Source organism: Sinocyclocheilus anshuiensis, unplaced genomic scaffold (assembly GCF_001515605.1).
Source record: "Sinocyclocheilus anshuiensis isolate Anshui unplaced genomic scaffold, SAMN03320099.WGS_v1.1 scaffold1371, whole genome shotgun sequence".
NCBI classification, from domain to species: Eukaryota; Metazoa; Chordata; class Actinopteri; order Cypriniformes; family Cyprinidae; genus Sinocyclocheilus; species Sinocyclocheilus anshuiensis.
The window spans coordinates 103,393-127,494 of NW_015539833.1; the positions used below are offsets into that span (position 1 = coordinate 103,393).

The 24,102-nt window shown below is 35.7% G+C and overlaps 3 protein-coding genes across 3 annotated transcripts; 2 read left to right on the forward strand and 1 right to left on the reverse strand.

Annotated features, from left to right (window-relative positions):
• Positions 1–5,173: 5,173 nt before the first annotated feature.
• LOC107684295 (aprataxin and PNK-like factor) lies at positions 5,174–17,594 on the reverse strand. Its single transcript, XM_016480532.1, has 11 exons — positions 17,486–17,594; positions 16,994–17,086; positions 15,052–15,123; positions 13,626–13,786; positions 12,494–12,668; positions 11,638–11,722; positions 9,960–10,147; positions 8,942–9,138; positions 8,245–8,364; positions 7,213–7,259; positions 5,174–5,583 (listed from the first exon to the last, which is right to left on the reverse strand). The coding sequence occupies exons 2-11, from the start codon at positions 17,084–17,086 to the stop codon at positions 5,405–5,407; spliced, it is 1,317 nt and encodes a 438-aa protein (XP_016336018.1). The 5' UTR covers positions 17,486–17,594; the 3' UTR covers positions 5,174–5,404.
• A 4-nt stretch (positions 17,595–17,598) lies between these two features.
• Positions 17,599–18,828, forward strand: LOC107684254 (F-box only protein 48-like). Its single transcript, XM_016480477.1, is given in 3 exon segments — positions 17,599–17,984; positions 17,987–18,244; positions 18,341–18,828. Coding segments are annotated over 3 exon segments (459 nt in total). The 5' UTR covers positions 17,599–17,945; the 3' UTR covers positions 18,503–18,828.
• A 1,625-nt stretch (positions 18,829–20,453) lies between these two features.
• LOC107684253 (CB1 cannabinoid receptor-interacting protein 1-like) lies at positions 20,454–24,083 on the forward strand. Its single transcript, XM_016480476.1, has 3 exons — positions 20,454–20,706; positions 21,075–21,219; positions 22,561–24,083. The coding sequence occupies exons 1-3, from the start codon at positions 20,528–20,530 to the stop codon at positions 22,723–22,725; spliced, it is 489 nt and encodes a 162-aa protein (XP_016335962.1). The 5' UTR covers positions 20,454–20,527; the 3' UTR covers positions 22,726–24,083.
• The last annotated feature ends 19 nt before the right edge of the window (positions 24,084–24,102 follow it).

Below are 24,102 nucleotides of genomic sequence, written 5' to 3' on the forward strand. Positions count from 1 at the left end.
AGATCAATATTTATCAATTTCCACAAAAATATGAAGCAGCTCAACTGTTTTCAACATTGAACCCTATCAAACACCTCTGCAGAGACCTGAAAACGGCTGTCCACTGACGGCCCCCATCCAACCTGACTGAGCTTGATAGGATTTGCAAAGAAGAATGGCAGAATATCCCCTGATCCAGGAGTGCAAAGCTTGTTGCGTCATACCCAAAAAGAATCAAGGCTGTAGTTGCTGCCAAAGGTGCTTCAACTAAGTGATGAGTAAAGAGTTAATCATTTTAATCATTTCAACCCAAATTAATCATTGTACAAAAGCTGACAAAAAAATTAAAATAGCATAAAAAGATAAATAAAAAAATCCTTAAAATAAACACTAAAATATATAAAAATTAACACAAGGCCCAACAATAAGATAAAACATTATCTGATGATGATATGAAAACCATTTTTCCTTACTTAAATTTTTTTTGAATTAATATTTAATTTTTTTCCCTTAATGTTTATCTTTGGTCTTGAGGGTAGATGCATGGCTGATCTGTCTCTCTTTTCTGTGTGTCTGGAGGGATTGAGATTAAGTCAAAAAACAATACAAAACCCCCCCCAGATATCACATTCATCTCATTGAAATTTCTGACAACTGACATCTACCAAAAAATAGGCTTTGTAATTGTGACTGCACTGACAGATGGGAGGTCAGGAATGAGCCTGTGTTGGTAGCATGTTGTTTAAATCCTGTATAGTGACCGGGTGAAACACGGGATGGGTTGAACTTAATCTGTGAGCTGTGGTTCTCTGATTCAGTACAGTCAGGCCATCAACAGCATGAATTCAAACTGCTTGAGGAATGCGAGACCGATTAGGAAACCAAAACAATGGAAAAAAAAAAAAAATTTCTTCTTGAAAAGAAGAACTTTTCTTCTTCTTTTTTAAAAACATTAAAAAAAACATTAAGAAACACTACAAAAAGAAAGAAAGGAAAAGAAAGAAATAGTATCTGTATTTTGGAATTAACTAAATTAACTACAAATAATTTTAATAAAATTAATATGCATATTTAATTTGCTATCACAACTAAACTATGCATGACTATTTTTTATTACTTGCATTTAATAATATATATATATATATAAATTTTTTTTCTAAATCATTTATATCATTACCTAACAGTGAACAATTTTTACAGCACGTGCACACACACACAGTTCATTTATATCCATTCATAACATTAATATTAAAATTAAACTTGAAATGTTAAAAATGTATTAGAATAAATTAAAATGCATACGTTTATTAAAAATAATAAATTATGATAAAGTATTGTACAATGGTAAAATCTAATGCATTAACTGTGACTAATTAAACCTTACTGTAAAAGAGTTACCAATGTTTTTTAATGTCCCATAAAATGTTAAAAATTCAAATTTTTCATAAGAATATTTAAATAAACTGGTGCATAATTTAAGAATTACAATTTACACTGATTACACAAAAATTGTTCTGCTTGTGTTGCATAAACGAAACCTTACAGTTTTGTTTCGAATCATAGTGAGTGCCCTTGCTGTCTTCTGAGGGAGCATCCTAAATAAAGTGGAATCTTCTAAATGAATGATTTTGAATGCTCACACATAGGAATCATACAAAATAGTGTGCAAAATGCACAGGAGACTTAAATCCCAAAAGATTTCAATAGTTTTAAAGGGCACGTGCAGTGCTGCCAAAGTAAGTGATTCTAGATGGTTGCATAATTACTCTACCTACCCTACCTTCTGGAACAAACTTACATTTACAGCAGTGTTAGAATTAAGCAAATGCTTCCAGAAGGACTAAACGTCTGGCTTGTTTCATGAGCAAGCGCAACTAAGAGCAAATGTCACAACATATCCTATCCTGAGATAGCAGAAAGAAACAGCATTCTCTCATCCGCCGAATAAAAGGAACTGGAAACATTGTCATGGAGACAGTAGGGAGGGCAGCTGGCACTGATTATCAGGACCTGAGAAAGAATCTCAATTCAACCCAGACCGAACTCCTTTAGATCCTCCTTTTGATGGATTAATTGAAACCTCCACGAGAGCAGCAGCTGATGAAGCAATACAGAGCAGCAATACTCATACAAGGTCATTTGAGGTCAACTACATGATCAAGACAAGACTTTTTAGCTTTAATGTTTTGAAAAGCTTTTAAAATTGCATCCTGTTGAATTTTGTTCTCACTGTTTTTGAACCCAAGACATTTTATGCTAAACAACTCAGAATGTCTTAAAGGGATTGTTCACCTAAAAGTGAAAATTTGCTGTTAATTTACTCACTCTCGGGCCATTCAAGCTGTAGTAGGTGATTTTCTTTCTTCAGTAGAACAGTAAAGAAGATTTTTAGCTGAAACCGTGGTCCTTGGTGATTCATAAACTGCAAGTCAGCAGATCACAAATTTAATACCTGTGGCTCCTGACAATATATTGAGGTCTTATATGAAGCGAAACGATCGGTCTGTGCAAGAAACTGATCATTATTTACAACAATGTTAGCTGTAATCCAGAACCTCAGGCAACGGGGAAGTTCAATTCTTTTCTGCAAACTGGTTCTTTCAGACAGTTCATTTCAGTGAACTGGTTCAACTCACTAGTTCATTTACGTAATCACGCAATGACATAACGTATACGCAATTATATTATTACAGCACCCAATAATGATGTGAAACGTGGATGTTTTACATGTCTAAAGCAAATAAACGGAATAAACTTGTTTTCACCAGCTCAACTTCAGTCAGAGTCGGAACCAGTGTTGCCAACTTAGCGATTTTTTCCAAAAAAAGCACCTAGTGACAACTCTAGCGACTTCTTGGACAAACCTCTAGTTTCTGAGACTTCTGCCTCACAAGTGCGAGGTCTTGTTTTCCCGCTGCGCGCACACCCCTCTCAGCGAGTGACTGAGAGGAGCAGGACTTTATTTTAACTGAAATATTCTGTTGCTTCTAACCTGAGTGATCATTTTATATGCAAATACAGCCGAAATCACAGCACAGCCATTGTCTTTATCTTATGTGTATGTGATTTTGTCTGATTACGGCTTGATTATGAATCATGATTTTAGTGCATCTTGGAAGGGAGATCTGGTTATGTAGTCTTAAAGGGTTAGTTCACCCAAAAATGAAAATTAGCCCATAAATTACTCACCCTCAAGTCATCCTAGGTGTATATGACTTTCTTCTTTCAGACGAATCCAGTCGGAGGTATATAAAAAAATTGTCTTTGATCTATCAAGCTGTTTCATGGCACTCAGCGGGTGTTGCATGCATCAGTCCAAATTATGGGCTAATTTTCATTTTTGGGTGAACTAACCCTTTAATGGGCCACGTTTCAGTCACTATTTAATTGCATCCCGTTGTCTGACAACAGAAACAGAAAAATGTATTGAAAAGAGTTTAGATATGTGCTGGAACTTAGATTTGTGCTGCTTGAGCCGCGGACTGTTTCAGACAGTTCAGTCCCATTTGGTGAACTGGTTCAACTAGTTCACCAAAAAGAACCGGTTCAAAAGAATGATTTGTTCACGAATCAGACAGACCGTTTGCTTGTGTCTATGGATTACGGGTAATAGAGTGGTGCAGGGTTTCACAACAAAACCCGCCCAATTGCTACTCAAAACTAGCTTAAAACTAGCCCAATCGCATTTCGAGGGGGGTCCCCGTTAAAAATCACGTTCCGGGGGGTAAAATACATGTTTTTTTGGCGGGGATCCCGGGTAAATATCGCGCTAAATATCGCGTTATTGGTGTCGCTTCAACCCGCGGACATGAAAAACAACCCGCAGCAACAGTGTTAAAGTAGCCCTATTCCGCGGGAAAACTGTAAATAATGTTCAGTTTCTTGCACAGACCAATCATTTAGCTTAAGTCCTCAATATATCGTCAAAGCCACAGGTATTAATTTTATGTTGCCTGATATGCTTTTATTATTATTTTTATTTTTTTCAAAAATGTGCAGCCGCTGACTTGCATTTTATGACCACGGTTTCAGCTAAAAATCCTCTTTGCTGTTCTACTGAAGAAAAAAAGTCACCTACAACATGGATAGTAAATTAACAGCAAATTTTCATTTTTTGGTAGAACTATCCCTTTAATCAAGTAACAAGGCCTGGTCCAAACACTAGGTTTTGTGATACACTCCCAGTTTTGACCTCACACTTGGAGACTCGTCATAATAGTCAAGTAATTTCAAATGTGCCGATCAATCATGAGTCAAATCTCCCGTGTGGCACGCTGTCAATGCAGAGCGTTCCAAATCAATTGCTCACGAGGGTCCATTTGACATACTGTGCACAAGTACGTGAACACAAACAATTCTGATTCAACCTCCATTTTGGGCGTTGATGCTTTATCTTACAAAACAGAAACAATGCAAGCTGCCTACCTCGACAGCATTTTAAGGCATAAAGGCATCCTTCCGATGTGAATGCTGTTGTAGACAATCTGCCTACTAAGATACTTCCTTTTGTCCAAATTCTAAAGCTGCATCAGACAAGGTAAACCTCATAATGTTTATTCAATACCTCCTGTGCACTTCACCTAAAGAGTGCTATTTGTATGATGCACAGAGATACTCCCTAAGAAGTGTTCCAAATCGCTCACATAGGGTTCCATTTCAGTTAGGATGCCAAACTCATAGAGCAGCAGCAATGTTATACTTGTACCTTTGCTGTTGCTCTATAAATGCCACTGGCAGATAAATAATGATTGAAGTAAAATGTATAAATGCCCAATGCATTGTAATTGTAGCAATTAAAAGCATTTTTTTTTTTTAAGTGTGCAACTAAACTAACTGTTACTGTTTCTTCAGTGTTTATAATAGTGTTTACTTTTCCTATGACTCTAAACCCTGGTCCAATCAAGACCCACCGGTAAAAATAAACAGCCAGCCAGTAAATAAAAGCCAACACAACTATAATTACCTGAATTCTTACAAATCATCATAAAAGAGACGCATAAAGTAGCAGCCTTTACAAAAACACTCACACCGATGGGATAAGAGAAATGTTGAAAAATTGTTGGCTCTAAAAACAAACATTAGATTGTGAAGAAAGTAAGATTGAGTGAGAGTTGGAGGAACAGTTCACCAACATTTTTTTTAAAATCATGTCATCATTCACAATAAAAGTAAGATGCTGATCTTTTAATGCCGAACTCCAAAAAAATAAAAGAGAAAATGAACTATAAAGTATGATAAAGTACTCTATATGATTTGTGCTAAATATATACATATATACAACTATTCCTTAGAATATGAAGGTAAAAGGTCATGAAAATAATCTAAGACTTAATAAAATGCCTCCTTGGAGAGTGTGAGATCTTTCATAGTCGTTGTGAGATTAGTGTCAAGAAGCTGTTTTCATGGAAAATACCCTAAAAGGAAGTCACTTCGTCCTCCTGACGAATGCTTTCGCTTCTTTCTGCAGGCATTTAATGTCCTCTTTGCCACGGTCGTCTGATTTGGGCACATAGTCCGAGTCTTCATCCACCTCCTCCGCCTCACTCTCATCATTAATAAAACTGTTTTCATAGTGATCATCATCCTCAGCAGCAGCGGTCTTGGCTGGGCAAACAAAACAGCATGAAATGTGGTTTGAATAAAAGATTTTGGACCCGGTTTATACTTGTATTTCACACTGACCCCTTGTGATCACCTAAAACAGTGTAAATATGGCTTGAGTCAAACAAAACAGCATGAAATGTGGTTTGAATAAAAGATTTTGGACCCGGTTTACACTTGTATTTCACACTGACCCCTTGTGATCACCTAAAACAGTGTAAATATGGCTTGAGAAGCTTAGGCTATGCAAGATGCGGCTACAAGCTTCAATTTTTAAGATCTTCTGAGAACGATAAAGCTCTTAAAACAGCTGGGAGCATCTGGGGTTTCTGGCTCGGTTTATGTGAAGCGTTCGGCACGCACTACACCATTTTCTGGAGGAAAATAAGCAGAACAATCTGTGACTTCATGAAGCATTAAATGCAAACCACTTATCAGTGAAAGCACTGCTAACAATTAAACATCACAAAAGCCTGTGTTTCTCACTAATATTAGTTTCACCTAATATTAATTCTGATCGATGCTGATGTCCATATGTGCAGTCTGTTCCTCCCCAGGGTTCATGCAGCATGTTTTCAATTAGTTTAAGACGAGTTTAACTGCATTAAATGTGACTACAGCCCAGAGGAGCCTCAGGTGACTCACCAAATATTACGCTCATTCAGTCCCATGGAAAATGATTCAGACTCTGGCTTCACTGGGCGAACGGATTTGCGGGTGTTAAATATGCATGGGTTGTAACAATAAACATTGTTTATTCTTCATCTCAGAATGTCAAAAGTGACTGCATCTGCAATGATGACCAATCCAACAAACCTAGTCATTTTAAATTAAATTACAGATATAATTCCCCAACACCCTTCAGATGAGGATTAAGACATGCTGATTTTTAGGGAAGATGCCAGAGAGCTTTCAAAAAGACTGCTGCACTTATATAACAGGATCTTTCCTGGGGCAAAATGCCATTTTGTTGTAGATTATGTGATAAAGTGATAGAGATGATAGACTTTAGACAATTTCAAATAATTGTTTAACTTAAATGATTAACAAATACATTTTTATAAGTTTGTCTACATAGGATATATTAGTTATTTTAGGGTAAAAGTAGTCTCACTGCTCAACGGGTATATAGTGCAAATTAGACAGGACAGAGGAAAGGAGAGGAGACCGGCAAGAAAGACTGATGGCATTTTTAAGAATTAGGAACAGTGTTCTGGAAAGCGCAACTAATATTTTTCCATTCCTTTTTAGATGAAAACTATTTATTTCACGTTAGAACAGCAATAATGTGGCGATTTAGCATGCACAGTCATAAAACGACATATTGCCCCAAAAAAAAAAAACATTTTGGCAGCAATTATTAAGTTCTGGGGAGTAACTAAATCCATTTCTCTATATTTTAATTTATTGCCAAACAGGATCATAAAAGGAAGTAAACACGACATTATTCAGTTTAAAGTTAAGGAGGACTGACTGAAACCTCTTACTCTTAATTAGTGGTGTCTGCTAAGGTAAGCATCACTTTTATTATTGCTAAACTTAGAGCTAGAGATCTGAATAAACCCTTTGTCTTACGCCAAGTATTTAACTGTGGCACACAATTCACATTAATTCACATGTAAAAATACTCACGTGGTGATTTAGTGTGTTTGTACTCTTTCTTGTGAAGTAGATTCTTCCTGAAATATTGAAGCAAGCACAAAGAAGAAGAAACTTTAAACAAATGCTAGAGTTACACTTAATCTAATAGACTTTTCATTTAAGGCAGGCAAATTAAAACAAGCAAATCCATTGTTTTTTCACGCAATGGTCAACTTTGATATATTGGGCTATTTTGCTTACTTAAAATATCTTCTTTCAGACTAGTGGAAAGAAAGCATTCAAATTACACATTTAAGTGTTTATTTGATTCATTTTTATATATTTGCGTCTGTAGATTTCAATTACAATACATATTTTTGAAGGCCGTTTTCTCAAAATGAGTTTTTACACCAAACTTCCCAGTTTTTATCTTATATTCTGAGAATTTTACTGAGGGGTCTATTCATATATAATTGGCCTGATTTTAAACATTTTGTTTCTGGCTGCTGATAATACTTTCTTATATGTGGAGCGATAAAATGAGATATACTCTGTAAAAACCTTTATGACAACAAAATGAAAAAATAATTTTGAACCTGGCTTTATCCAGTGTTCAGATTTCTGTTTTGAAAACGCATGCAAATTAGTGCATATTTAATTTGACAATGCCTTGCTTGCATATTTAAACCTAACATTTCTGAAAACTAGTAATACAACATGATTTTGTTAATGTACTCTAATTCATCTACTGGGGAAAATATGGTGATATCAAACAGTTCAAATGTTTACCCCATTAAACTGTGGTGTCTTGCTTTAATGTTGTCTTCCTGAGCTCCACTTATTGCGATTCTTATAAAGATGTGTAAAAGTGGACAGTCTGGAATTTTTTGCACTTTTGTTTCATGTTTTGCATCTTTCTTTCAAAAACTATTTTCACTGAGAAGGAAGTTTTGAGTTCTAAAAGTAACAGTTTTCATAATACAATGAATTCTCAATTCAAAAGATAAAAAAAATACTGTGATTCAACTCTATCGAAGCATTTAAATGAGGTACTGTGCTGTTGTTAAACTCATTTGTCGTCACCTGTAGCAGTGGGTGCCATACGGACAGTCCGGCCTGTCACTGTCAGCATCCTCTGCCTCCTCTTCCTCATAGTCGCTGTCTCCAGGGTGACTGCACTCCTGAAAGTGGACCGGATTTTTCCTGGCGTGAGGAAAAACACAACTGCCGAGTGAACTGCAATGCATGCTGGAACACAATAAGGCAAATGAATTCAATCACGAGCATTCATGCAACTTAATTACACTGACAGCTAATCTAGTTGGAAATTAAAGTACTATTCAGTAGCATTTCTGTTGTTCATTTCAGTTTGTCGTTATCATTCTGTGACCCTTCATAATGCGATATTTCAATTTAGCTGACAACAGAATGATCCGCTGAAAAAAATCATTGATAAATCACAACTGTCGCCAGTTAGAGAAGTCACTTTTTTACCATGTAGTTTGGAAAGTTAGACAGTTTGGAAAGGAAGGAACAAAAAATATGCAGGGTATGTGAGTCCAACAGAAAACTGAACCGCATACAAATGCAAAGTTTACCAGTGCATGTCACGCTTCACCCCTGCGTTTGAGGACAGCGCCCTCCAGCTACAATACAGATTTTGTGTTTTTATCTCTCAGCTTTTTAGGATTAAAAACAAACGTCAGAGAATAAGACATTAGGGAAAACGTGTGTTTGTCTTTGAAATAACACGCAAACCATTTCAGTCGAGCTGATTTACGAGCTGATCTGCGGCCGTCCCTGGCTGACCTGAGAATCACTGGCATCTTCTTCATGTGTCTTTGAGTCTACAGCGTGAGCTCCTTGTCTGACCTCAGCTCCTCTTCTCTCCCCATCATCACACTCCATCACACCGGTGCTCTTCTCTCCATCCGGGACTGACCCGACTCTGCTGCTCTTGAGAGTGGGTGCATCATCCTGTCAGGACATGCATGCACACAGTAAATACTCCGTTCTGCTTACATTTCAATGCAACAAAATACAGGTACTAGCTCTATGTGACAATTCATGTAAACATATCTATCAGGATTTACAAATAAAATGTACTATTAAAAGTTAGAAAAAACTCAAAATGTTTAAAATGACAAAAATGTATTATATATATATTTTTACATTGCTAATTTTATAAAATGACAGCAACAGCAAATTATAAAAGTCAATAGATAAATAGTACAATTTATTAATGATAATACATAATAATAAAAATAATTATTACTGCTATTATGGAATCATGGTTTATAATAATAATAATAATAATAAAGTTGTTGTTGTTATTAAGTACACAGCATTTATAATAAAAATAATTATTAACAACAATCATCATCATCATCATTATCATTACATGTTTCTACCTTGTGATATTTATAATTTGCTGTTGCCGTCATTTTATAAAACTGTATAATTATATAAACAGTGCACCCATCAAGTAACCACTTAATTAAAAAGTTAATAATATATAATAAATACAATATATTGTTACATTATTTATATAACATAGTATTTATATAATATAATATAATATAATATAATATATGATATATGATATGATATATAATATAATATAATAACATAGTGAACAATAATATATTGTAATGTAGTATTTATATAATATAATATAATATAATATATGATATATGATATGATATATAATATAATATAATAACATAGTGAACAATAATATATTGTAATGTACTGGGGTCAATAATCCCACATTGTGTACAATATCTCAGCTCATTTACCAGAGGCGCAGACTCGTCTCCAGAGTCACTCTTCAGTCTCTCTGCTTTCCTTTTGGGCATCTCTTCCTCCACCTTCTCTTCCTCAGATGACACCTGTGCGGCACGAGCCCGTTTGGGTCCAGTTGCCCTCTTGGATGTAGCTCCTTGTTTGGGTTTTGTAGGAGTCGCCTTCACCGCTGAGCTCTCGCCTTCTCCAAAATAGACAGAAAAAACACTGTGTTATTGATGGATAATGTCAATACTCACTTTTTCCTGAAACACCCCAGAGGGGCTCCAGATGTGACCTGTGGCACTGAGAAGGTAAGAGATGAGAGGTGACATGGATGTTTTGCAGACAGCGAGAACAGTACAGTACATGAGTCAGTCTCTCCAAACATCTATCCATCACGGTAAGTGTGTGCAGAGGAAACAGGGTCTGATGGGAGAATATTCATGAGGATCCTTAATTGAATCATTGTGAAACATTTGCAACCAATTTCACTTCCATAATATTCAACAAGAAAACAACGTAGCACTTCACTGTATCCATGAGGAATCATTTCAGGTTGTAAATGTGAATAAAAATAAATATAAAATAAATATTATAATTAAATATTAAATATATTAAATGCTTAAAATATTAAATAAATATATACAAAGAATTATCCTATGCACATTTATTTATGTAAAATTAAGCTCACATTTCACCAAAATGATATATTTTCAGAGAATTAACATATGAAACAGAAAATAGTATTAAATATGTCAGTGGGATTTGATGCATCACCACTTTCACCAGTCTTTTTAATCTTATGTTGCCATTAATAAAAAAATCCAAAAACCAGATGACAGCAATATAAAATTATGGGTAAGGATGTAACATCACACCCTGAATCGTTAAAAAAGGCTTTTGAAGACTTGTTCACTGTAATGGACATCATGTATCAGAGGGTTAAATACTGCTTGCTAAAGACACAAATCTCCACAACAAGATCAACAGCGCTCCAGACACACGTAATCTCTTCAAAACTTTCCATTCTCTCCTCTGTCCCCCTTTGATGCATCACCACTTTCACCAGTCTTTTTAATCTTATGTTGCCATTAATAAAAAAATCCAAAAACCAGATGACAGCAATATAAAATTATGGGTAAGGATGTAACATCATACCCTGAATGGTTAAAAAAGGCTTTTGAAGACTGTAATGGACATCATGTATCAGAGGGTTAAATACTGCTTGCTAAAGACACAAATCTGCTCCTACATGAGCTGAATAATGTTTTCTCAAGCATGACCCTGAATGCTGGGTAAAGTGCCACGAGATCTAGATGGAGTGCTGAATATGACAGGATTGGTGCTAATGAGCTGTTTGAGAAGTCTGCAGCACACTTGTTCTTTTTTGCGAGCAAATTAGCGACACATCTGCATTTCTGGTGAGCTGCAGAATGCATGGGAGTAACACTGAGGATGAGGAGGACATCTGGGCCAAATCTGAACCTTGTCTGGCTGGGTCGGAGTCACAGCACTGTAACTGATCTGACAAGTGGATGGGGACTAACTCTCTCTGCATTCTCCATGCATTCCTCAACAACAGGCTGAGTGGAGTTGCCGTGACGACCAGACACTAGGCGGATATGTTCTTTCTTTTTTGAATGGGTGTGAACAGACAGAACACTGGATCTGTTGCCATGGGGACAGTACCTTTGGCTGAGGTCATCATCCAGGCCGGCAACATACGCTTCTTCTGTGGCAGATCAGACTCATCCTGTTGGCTCTTCGCGGCTGCCTTGAAAACACAAAACAGTTTAAAATAGATGAGAAAATTATAGTATATAGGATATAGTCAAGTAGGGTATAGAAGAGTATACAAAAATATAGATACGTATAAAAAAAAAAGTAGGGTTTAGAGGAGGATAGATAAGAAAAGTAAAGCATATAGAAGATGAGTACAGAAAAGTAGAGTATAGAAATATATGTACAGACAAAGAGAGGTGTAGAAGAGAGAAACTTTAAAAAATATAATTATTTTTAATTAAAATATATATGAATTTAATTACATTATATTAAATATATATATATATAAAGTTGTACATAAAAAATAAATAAATATAAACATTAAGCTTTTCTCTCCCCAGAATGATCTATTTTGGTGTTACAGGAAAAATAGCTTAATGTTTAGAAATATATAAAAATAAACATAAAAAAATTATTGCAAAAGAAAATAGTAGTCAATATTTCAGTGATACAGAACACTAGGTTATAGAATTATATTAAGAGAAAAAGAGGAGAGAGAAATTACAGAATTGAATTTCTACAGTGTAGAAGAGAGAAATTACAGAATTGTAAGCATATATAGTATGGTATACAACGTATAGAAGTATAGAAGAGAACATGGAAATTCCATGATTTTTCATACTACATAGGAAGATTTTTTTAATGTATAGGAACTCTGACAAGAAGTCTCTTATCAGGGTTCCTATGCAATAAAAAATGTCTTTATCTACCCAAAATCTTTAAACGGTAGGGTATACTGTATGTGGTATTCACACACACACACCTCATTTGGAGAGGAAAGAGTGTGTGAAGGATCACCGGCTCCTTTATCTTCTGTGAGTGTGGTGCTTGGGCTCGTGGGCATGTAGCTGTTGGCTTCAAGTGTGGCCGAGTCTAGAGCGAGTGCTGCTGGTCCATTCGAACACTTTTGCACCTCCTCCTCAAATGCCTGACTGTTTCTGTGAAGAACCAGCAGTGAAAACCTTCTCTACTTCTCTAAGTTAAGCACCACACTTTGGTAAAATCCCTTAGATAAGCTTCAATAATGTAGAGCACAATCAATGTTTGTAACACGCCAGTCTTTAAAACTATTCATCATTAACCAAAAAAACAATCCCTCGTCAGTGTGACCAAGCGCGCCATAAAGAAATTAAGCCACCTAATAGTCTAATTTCACAGATGAAAGACATGACTTTTAAATGCATGCAAATCAGCACATTCAGAATCAATTTGTCACAGCAGCACTTATCATTTGTTTATCATCTGGGCATTATCAGAGCGTCTGTTTTAAACGTGTCCATTCAAGCCCAGTGTGCCTGTCTGCTCATTATAGAGAAAGACAATAAAAGTGTCCTTTGATCTGAACCCAGTGGTCACAGATCGGTTTTAAGGGAAAAGGTCAAAATGAAATAAATCAGCCAGACACTCATTATCTTGACTGGAGGGAATATATAGACGAGATAAATGACTGGCCTTAATAAAGGGTGCTATTTTAAGATGACAAAGAATGATAACCCTGCATGCATGAATGTTTTAGAATATTCATGAAGTTGAGAATATTCACGAGGATCCTTAATTGAATCATTGTGAAACATTTGCAACCAATTTCACTTCCATAATGTGACAATATTCAACAAGAAAACAACGTAGCACTTCATTGTATACATGAGGAATCATTTCAGATTGTAAATGTGTTTCAAACCAGAAGGAAGCCAAACTTGAATTTACTAAGAAAATTTCATGTTGACTTCAAACAAATGCATTCAACACCAATATTAACCCTTTCCTTAAGGAAGTGAAAGAAATAAGAGAGGAGATTGCAAACATGTTGTACTCGGTTACAGCACTGCACAACAAACTGTTCTCTGTTGTTGCTGAATAATAAATGAATACTTGTGAGTGACAGGCTGAATCACCTGGGGGTTTGATCATCGTCTTTGACACGCACTCTGTAAATGTATTTCCCAGGCATGAGAGAAAAGATGTCGCCCTCCTTTAGGCAATGCCACTGGTCCTTCTCCAGCGGCTGAGGGGAAGCCACAATGTTCGTCTGAATAAAACATGGGTTCAGGTGTGTCTAGAGGATAGAAATGAGAGGAATACTGGTCGATCACATGCAAATAGTAATCTTTTTTGCATATGTCTTTTACATACAGGTCTATTCAGTTACTTTGGAGACAACGAGGAGAGGAAGAAATCAGGCTGGATTTGTCTCCTGTATGAGCACAATGGCTAAATATTTCTGAAGCATGTGCACTAAATGCTAAGCCACGGCTTTGACAATCATTTCTCTAAACAAAATGTCAAAATTTAAACCAATGTTGTTTTAGTATCACTTATTTTTATTTATTTATTATATATTTTATTTAGTGCTGTCAAACGATTAATCGCATCCAAAATAAACGTTTTTGTTTAAATAATATGTGTGTGTACTGTGTATATTTATTATGTACATATAAATACACACACATGCACGTATATATTTAAGAAAAATATATTGCGTTTATATATTAAATATATTTATATGTGATATAAATTATATGAATATAAATATATACATGTAAATACAGGTAAATATTTTCAAAATATATGCTGTATGTGTGTGTATGTATATGGTGTACAATACACCAACATATATTATGTAAACAAAAACTCTTATTTTGGATGTGATTAATCGCGATTAATCCTTTGACAACACTAATTTTATTTTGATTACTTTTAATTTAGTTTTAGCCATTTTTTGAGCGTTTGCCATATTTCTTATGTATGTTTGTATACATTTTAGTACTTAGAACAACTTTTTAAATATATTTTTTGTATTTTATTTATTTATTTTTTTAAATACATTTGTTTGCCGTTTTGTTTAACTTTTTCCATCTAATATTTATATTTTGTTATTTCAGCTTTTCAATTATTTATTATTTCAATTAACAATACAAATTAATAGTTTTAATTAATAATAACAATGAATCGAGCTTGTGCAGCTGGGAAAAAAAAGTATGTTTAATGAATTAACTCAATAATCCGAATATTTGAGATTTTTTGAAAACAAGGGCTTGTTATATACTCAGAGTCGAAAGATCAATGGAAGCGAACATTACCCAAATAACCCAGAAATCATTGTTGCTATGACAGCATGACTAACAGGCTATAACGACGACACATGTAATTAAGAGAGACAGCTGCTTATGAGAGAAAGATGCGAGGAGAGAGCTCATATTTAAAGGCTTTTGATGTCTTAACATCAAAGGTGAGCGCCGCTTTTCTTCGACAGAAGAGCGTAAAATAACAAAACCACCATCACGACTCTCAGCCCACATCAAATGACTAACAAAAACCTACAGGCTTCAGACGCAGCTGACCATTCTGGTTCTCAAGGATGCCGTGGTTCCTGGACACTCTCTTATCATTCACCTGGAAGAGAGCGAAGACACAGTGAAACAGATATATAACTCTTTGCTAAACTATATGATGATAAACTGTATCTTGAAAAGTACGAATGCTTCTGGTGAATGGTACAAAGCTTTGGGGTCAGTAAGATTTTTATTGAGCATGGATGCATTATTAAAATGATCAAAAGTGACAGTAAAGACATTTTTAATATCGCAAAAGATTTCCACTAAAATATGAAGCAGCACTACTGTTTTCAACATTGATAAAAGCAATAAGAGAAGTTTCTTGAGCAGCAAATCAGCATATTAGAACGATTTCTGAAGGATCATGTGACACTGAAGACTGGAGTAATGATGCTGAAAATTCAGCTTTGCATCACTGGAATAAAATCCTGTCTATCCCAAACCTTTGAACAGTAGTGTATGTATTCCTATATGAAGAGAATTCAATGTCACTTCCAATCATAAATGTTGAATGGCGCCCACCACTCTCATAAACATTGTTTGCTGTAGCTCAGTGTCATTCATCATACGTGTAGCAGAACATTACAATGACTCTATGAGGGCACTTCACTGTGAGCCGGGTGATTTAAAGACCCCATGATATGAAACGATTCGAAGAGCACAGCAATCTGTTTTGTCTTTTGACATATTTCCTTATGAAACAGGAAGTAAACGTAAGACAAACAAGGTGAGTTTTTTGAAAGACAATGATTTTAAATTTGTAATTTATTATATGCTAAAGGTTGTCAACTTTTTGTGTACACCAGCATATAGACTATCTTAAAGCAAACTCCCATTTTGATTTTATTGGGTCTTCATGATGATGATTGGGTCATCATCTTAATCCATGCTTTATAACTGTTGTCAGGACTTCTGAGGTTTGTTAATACACTGAAAAAAAAAAACGTTTGTCAGTTCATGGAGCACTCCATGAGATATTCCACCTCAGTATCTCTGATTTCTAACCCTCATACATTAGAGTCAGGGTGCCATCTTGAGGGCTTTGATTGTCATTGCTGAATGATAACTGCTCATGCATGAAACTGAAAGTAACGCATTTGTTTTGCGTGTTGTTCTATACTAAAGCAACATGAATAATATATACAGTCATGGCCAACAGTTTTGGCAGGGAAATACATTTTCTTTTGCAAAGTTTGCTGCTTAAGCTGTTGTGGTGTTCATTCACATTGTTTCTAGATTATTGTGTAGTGATCAGATGCATTTTAAATAATTGCTAAAAGCTTCATTGGCCAAAAAATTTACTTTTCACAAAAAAAATAATTTCACTGTTTTTTGATCCAATTGTGATCAACTCCGAGAACTAATAAGGAAAGAATGGATCGCCTTCAGTCAGGATTTGGCCCAGAAGCTAATATCCATCATGCCAGAGCGAACTGCAGAGATTATGAAGAACTAGGGTCAACACTGTAAATATTGACTCTTTTTTTTTTTTTGCCAAAAAAAGCCTTTTTCAGTATACCATAGAAACCATACAAACATGTGGAAAAAATAATCTTCAAATACTGAAGCAGCAAACTTTGCAAAACACAAAATTTATGTCAATGCCAAAACTTTTGGCCATGACTGTATACATACACTCACTGCAAAAACATAAACATAATAATATGTAATGTTTTTAAATAACATAACATTATAAATAACATAAAGACTAAAGTCTTTTTTTTCCCTTGGGTAATTCGTCCATGCCTACTGAGCTTTATAGTATTTCTGTAAAAGTGCACAGCAGACTTGGCTCAAATTCAGGCACTTGAGTTTATTAGTTATAGCCTGATAATTTGCACAATGGCAAGAACATTAGCATGCCATCTAATATATTTTTTAAGACATATTAGTGAAAATATACTGCATAGTAGTAATGGTTAACCTACCCCTAGAAATAGTCCTCTCCCCAGAACAGTTTCTCCATAGGGCAGCTCTATAGGACTGCCACCGTCCACCTGCTCCAGCTCGAAGCCTGGCATCTGTGCATAAGAAGACACACAGACCTGTTTGGACTTCATGTTCAGTGATCAAATATCTTTAATGTGTATACAAATGCTGTAAAGCAGATTTGAGCTCGCCCGCGCTGCAGACTTAAATCTTTCTCAAAACAAACTCTCCCATTATTACTTTGAGAGAAAATACTTTCTATTTAATTAGGTCGCGAAGACGAATTCGTTAGAGTCAACTTTTCGCCGCTTCTTGTGCATGAAAAACGCTAAAGAAACTGACTGAGAAGTGCAGCAAGAAATTAATATTAATGATTATTTTTAGGACTTCCGGTGAACTCCGCGATGAGCATGCGCTGTATAAACACAAACGTGGGCTCTTTTCTAAACTTTTACCCAAAAGGTGCAAATAATATAAAATGTAGCCTATACCTCAAATTCTGCATTATAATAATGCGGAATCAAAACAACTTCAAATTTCCGTTGAAGAGACGCGCATGCGCAGTGAGAACGAGGCGTCGTGACGTTTCTGGCGTAAACAAACGCAGACGTTTAAATCCTCAACTGTCAACGAGACGCCTCCGCCGGTATGAATCTTTACAAATAACATATTGTTTAAATAAACTTCTTTAGTTTTTCGTACTGCATGCAATTATATAGATGTATTTGTTTTTAAAATCTATTCTAGCCACTGGTTAGCTAGAGTTACGTACTGTAGGTGGTGGCTTTGTCCACGAACGAACAGATAACGTTACTGCGATCGTTCAATTACACGCACACGATAACCTATGTATTGCTTAAAGAATGGATTATTTGTAAGTCAAATGTTCTGTCATTGTTGAGCTCAATGAAAATCAAACTGAAACTCCTCTAGGACGCTGAGAGATGCAGAATGTCTGTAAAAGGAGCAAGAGCGCCATCTTCAGCCCAAAGCGAGGAGCCACCTTAATGATCCCTGGTGGCCAGGATCCACTTCAGCAGAGCTTTACAGAGACCCTTCCTACTGAGATGAGCATGAGGATCTTCAGTGAGCTGGACGTCAGGAGTTTGTGCCGGGCCTCGCTCACCTGCAGACACTGGAATGACATAATCGAGGGCAGCGATCAGCTGTGGAGGAGCCACTGTCTTTCGGTGCTGGCTATTTGCCGGAGGGAGGTGGACGGGGACAGGTTTGCTGGGTGTTCATGGAAGGTTTGTGTTATTGCTGTTAAAATTAAGTGATATTCTGCTTAATTTTGTTCCTGTCTCTGCTGTTTGTTTCTTATTTACCTTTCCTTTTTGTGCCAGGTTACTCTTGTTCGTAACTACAGGAAAGGCTGCGTAAAGCGGAGGTGGCTGAAGGGCCGATACAGTAACATCCGCTCTGCTGACGATATCCCATCCAACAGCATGTGTCCACTGGACGTGGAGACCTGGGGAGAGATACTGGAGGCGGAACTGGATAGATAGAGCAAACAGAGACTTTTGGGATCCTGCCAATGGACTGAAATACATCAGCTGTGTCTACAATGGAAGCATTATGACTGAAACACTTGCTGGGCAAATAATTCTATGGAATATTTTGTAATCAGTATTGCCAAAAAGCACAAAGGCTAAAAAAATACATGATAATGTAGCTTTTGTTACCGAACATTTTAGTTGTATTACTGAAATTTGCTTGAGACTGTAATGAGGTTTTATAGGTTTCATATGATGGAAGCGTTTTGCAGATGGAACCGAGAGAGAGAGAGAGAGAGATCTTGTCTGTTTTTTTAGAGATCAACAAAACTGTGCACATTTTGATTTTAAGTATTGATTTTTATTCATTTATTTGATTTTTTTTAGAGTCACTGCCAAAACATGTTTTGCCTTAAATAATGCAACTATTATTTTATCAAAGCTAATATATTAATGAATATTATGTGTCCCAGTGCTGTACTTCCCTCTTCATTGCTGGCCTCTCTTTCCATTTCTCTCTTTCTGCTATCTGTATGCATATGTCTTATCTTTATAACCACATAATCATTTAAAACATAGAACTATTGTTACATTTAAATGCACAGTTTTTGCTATGTGAAAAGGCGTTTTTCGTACAAACAGTGAGAAATCAGTATGTATGAACTAGCATTGCCTTGTTGTGAAATGGAAAGCTTATTTAATTTTTAAAAAGAGACTTCGAAAGCAATTCTGAGTATCTTTTCAGTCCTATCAGACAAAAAAATATTTTTTACTGCTAATAAGTAGCATTGTGCCGTCTCAAGCTAAATTAAAGGAAGGCATTAATTGATAAATAGGTTAATTTATGGACTGGAGTCGTGTGAATTATTGTGATGTTTTTATCAGCTGTTTGGACTCTCATTCTGACAGCACCCATTCACTGCAGAGCATCTACTGCTGAGCAAGTGATGCAATGCTACATTTCTCCAAATCTGTTCTGATGAAGAAACAAGCTCATCTACATCTTGCATGGCCTGAGAGTGAGTGCATTCTCGGAAAATTTTATTTTTTTGGGTGAACTATGCCATATGAACTCATAATGGAGGAATCTGTGAGATAAAATGATTATTAATGTTAAATGAGAATATAATTTGCCTGCTTTTGAACTTCACTCAAGTCACTCAATCACTCAAATTATGTATATTCCTCTCATTATATTTTTTTAAATGGCATAAATGTCATTTAAAACGACACTTATTGGTCTGACTGTCCGTTAAAAATTTACACACATCCTGTTTTAATTAAAATTAATGTTTTTATATAACTGCTATTGTTGCAAAGCTTTCTGCAAAGACAAAACTGCATAAAAATGCATATACTCCTTCAAAAAACCTTCATAACAGCCCATTAAAAATAGGTTTATAATTAATTTAGTTAATTATATTAATATTTTATTAACATTTCAAGCTCACTAAACACGTAATAGCAGTGTTTTGTGTTTAGTGCATTTAAAATGTACTTCTTTCACTAAAAAATGGCTCAGTAGCCTATTGCAGGCAGTATTATTAGCGTAGCACCACACGATTCTTCAGTTTCAGCACTTTGGACAGGGACTGTTTTGACACTAACAAAATGGGATTAGGATCTAAATCTAATGCTAATAAGCTATTTAAAATATTTTTGAATCCTAGAATACAATACACATGACAAAAATAAACAAACAAAACAATCGATAGGGTAGCAACGCCACTAACACAATGGGATTAGGATCTAAATCTAATGCTAATAAGCTATTTACAATATTTTTGAATCCTAGAATACAATACACATGACAAAAATAAACAAACAAAACAATCGATAGGGTAGCAACGCCTATTTTAGCAATGCCAATTATATGAGCCCAGTTTAGCCATATGCATAAATGTATGCTGCATGATTAAATGGGCGTGATGGCTTGTGTAGACGTCACAGCATCCCTCCACAGCTTCCTGAGACCATCCGCCATCCCGTTAATGACCGGGAGCCTGGAAATACATCGACCTCCGGTAACTCGCAGCTATGGCCGACGTTCCAGCGATAATAAACATCGCGATTTCTTTGAAAATCCAACCCAATGACGGACCCGTGTTTTATAAAGTGGACGGGACAAGGTTCGGCCAGAGCAGGACAATCAAATTGCTGACAGGATCGAAATACAAAATCGAGGTGATCGTGAAACCGGGTAGCGCGGAGGCCACGTAAGTCCATTCAATATGAACGCGGTCAAATTGATCCTGTTTATATGCTCCTGATATTATAGGTGGTTGCATATAAATAGCTCTTAGCACTCGATGTTTTTCGCAACATTGGGGCCGAAAGCTGCACCTGCGCTCCTGTAAGAAAGGAAATATATCGTGTATGTGATATAAATAGACTGCAGTATGTATATGCATTAAAGTCGATTCTTTATTTGCGCAGTAGGCCTACGTTATTTAGAAATGCTGTGAAACTGAACCATGTTACAAGTACGAGTCGTTAATGTTTTATTGACAGAAGGAATTTCAGATGTGTGTCAAATAAGCTAAACAGGCAGATAGTCTGACACTTGTTTAAACGGGGTTTTCAGCACAATGGGAATCGGCGGAAAGAGCTTCCCATTGGAGCAGCAGTCCAAAGATGAAGAGCAGGTCGTCTACAATGGCACCTACGACACCGAGGGAGTGCCACACACCAAGAGCGGGGACAGACAACCTGTGCAGGTCTTCATAGAGGTAACACAGCCCAGCCGGGAATAGAATAGAATAAAATAAAATAGAATTCATTATGAAATCACACAGAATTGCTAGATGCTAAATTGTTCAGGAGGATCTGAGATTTGAAGCTAAATTCAGCCTTAGCATTAGATTTCACTTGTACCGCACTGTTTTGGCTACGGACGTAAATGATGCCTCAAATTACTGAGAAGCTGGTGCTTGTGTTACTTTACAAGACTCCTGATTTGCACCTGACAGATGATAAAACAGGCAAAAAAAATCTTAGTTTTGAGTCATATGTGGAGGTCAGAATGTCATACAGTTTGAGGGATGGGCTCTTTGACCTGGACCAGTAAGAAACCACCCAGAACACCATACAGCAAACTCATATAAACACCATGCCAACTACCTACCAATGCTTGAGAAATCATGTCAAAATATGTTCTTCCGTTACTTTAACTCATCAAAATAACTGAACCACTTTCAACTTAATTATTTTATTTTATTATATATTTTTACAGACAATTTGAATACACTTAAAAAATAGGCAGCAAATGAGTGTCAGTTGAATTCAGTGGAATTTTTTAGTGAGGGCAATCAACTCTTACATTTTCTTCAGAAAATTGTAAAAATAGATATAGATTAGAATTGGTAGATTACTTTGTTAAATACTAGTCTCTAAAATTCTAAAATTGACGCTTTAAGGGTGCAAAAAAAAAAAATTGATTGATATATATATATATTTTTGGCCAATATTGTTATTTACAATATATTTTAACAGTAATCTCCAAAACATATATCAACCTTGAAAATTATATTTTCAGTTTTTAATATTTTATCTAGCCTATATTAAATGGAAAGCAAGTGACCACACTGAAAAAAACAAAAACAAATTGGTGTATGTTTTACTTTTAAACAATTTTCACTCAGAAATTACTAATAAAATTTCACACAAAAAAAAATTCACAAGAAACGGCAAGTAACGTTGAATTAAATGTGAAATTTTGAAGTAGGAAAACTGAGATAGTATTTTCTTGTGAAATGTACTGCAATAATATGTTTTGTTTTTTTTACAAAAAAAAATCTTGCAACCTGTAACACCTAAAATAATCGCAAATATGCAAAAAAAAAAAAGTATAGACTGCAAGCTAAATCGGTGTAGTCAGATTGCTGCTGTACATCTAGTTAACAAGACATGTTTTTTTTTTTCTAACAATGTCAATGCAATGTGTTATGGGAGTGCAAGCATGTAAACGTTCATGCATCTGTAACTAAAGACAAATCACTCAGCCAACTGATCAAGTAGAAAGAACTGAACTATAAAATGTTTCTAACCTTCCATCTTCTTTTTGTTGCCAGTTCAAAGATGCCGGTATGTTTGAAACTGTATGGCAGGTGAAATACTACAACTACTACAAGAGAGAACACTGCCAGTTCGGCAACAGCTTCAATTGCATCGAGTACGAGGCCAAGCCCAACGAGACCCGTAGCCTCATGTGGATAAACAAAGAGGTCTTCCAGTAAAACACGAGCAGAGTTTCAGCAGCAAACCTGCACAATATGACCTGTAACCATCATGGGGCCGCTGTGTGTGAGATAGATGATTGCAAAGTGCTCAAGATGTGACTATTAAAGGCTCCAAACAAGTGATCCATCAGGGAATCTGTTCACCAGTCAAGCACTGTATCTATTTGTTGTACCACTGGTCATGCATGATCTGAACGTTTCAGTCTGAACAGAATTTCTCCTCATTTATGTCTCCTCCTCTTTATCATGCCTGAGCTGGTGAAACTCTGAAAAGGATGGTGATATTTTGGGCGAAAGTCTCCATGGGAAGGGATTATAATGAGACCGAATTTTCAGCTCTCTCTTGGTCATTTGCACAGCACATATCTGCTCTATTATGGTTACAAATACACCGAGACCATCTTTCAACAAGACTCAGATGAGAAAAATACACTGCAGGCCTGTATTTAACCCAGTGGTTTGCTGTTGTAGAGACGGGCAGTGCTCCAAAATGCTTGCTCAAAAAGGTGCTGTATAAACGTACACAGGCTATAGATGATACTCTTTATTAGTATGTATAATATAATATTATATAAGTGAAGACCAGTCAGTTAATATCGTGGTCTTTTGGGACCAGCGTAAAACAATTATTTGTGACAGGCGTATCTGTTTATGTATGGTGTGAATGGATGTTTAATTATTTCCCATTTTGTGTTACTGTTGTTCACTGCTTAAACTGTTATATACGTTGCCTATTTTTCACAGAAGCATTATTTCACTGGTGAGAGTTAGAAGTGAATCAGAAATGCAGTCAGTGCTTATTTTTGCTTAATTCTATGCCTATTTTCACTCATGTTCTGATGCTTTGTTTGCTCGTGGGGTGTCTATGTGTGTTGCTGAATATCAATCTTGATTTTTGTGTGACTTTGAGCCAAAAAAAAACAACAATCTTGTTGCTTGAAGTTCTGTTCTAATAAATATATTATGGTTTAATACAATACCAGCCAATAAAAGACCAAAAGAAGAAAAAGAAAAACATACAAAATATGCAATACATAGAAAATAATATATGTGGTGGTTATTTTTAGCTTAGCATATTGTTATAATTTAGTAACCGTATACCTGATATACATTACCTATAACATCTATCATATAAAGCTGTATTTTTTAAAAAGCATGTTTATAGACACACAACTGGAACACTTTCAGATGCAAATACCTGAGTATTTAGGAATAGTCACCAAATGTTAAAAATGTAATACAAAAGCAGGCCTCACAATAAAACACTCCAAGACAGATGAAATGTGCCACAGCAAGAACAAACAATAAAATCGGAGAAATAAAGATAACACGTAATTTAAAAAGTTAAAAATATTAGATATTAAACTGCACATG

Excerpts from the sequence above, each read along its gene's own strand:
- LOC107684295 (XM_016480532.1), bottom strand. The coding sequence starts at position 17,086 with ATGCCAGGCTTCGAGCTGGAGCAGGTGGACGGTGGCAGTCCTATAGAG. Across the intron at positions 11,723-12,493 it reads CTCTTTCCTCTCCAAATGAG|GCAGCCGCGAAGAGCCAACA; the intron begins GTGTGTGTGTGT and ends TGTGTTTTCAAG. Across the intron at positions 8,365-8,941 it reads GGACGGCCGCAGATCAGCTC|GAAAAATCCGGTCCACTTTC; the intron begins GTAAATCAGCTC and ends TCCTCACGCCAG.
- LOC107684253 (XM_016480476.1), top strand. The coding sequence starts at position 20,528 with ATGGCCGACGTTCCAGCGATAATAAACATCGCGATTTCTTTGAAAATC. Across the intron at positions 20,707-21,074 it reads CCGGGTAGCGCGGAGGCCAC|CACAATGGGAATCGGCGGAA; the intron begins GTAAGTCCATTC and ends CGGGGTTTTCAG. Across the intron at positions 21,220-22,560 it reads CTGTGCAGGTCTTCATAGAG|TTCAAAGATGCCGGTATGTT; the intron begins GTAACACAGCCC and ends TTTTGTTGCCAG.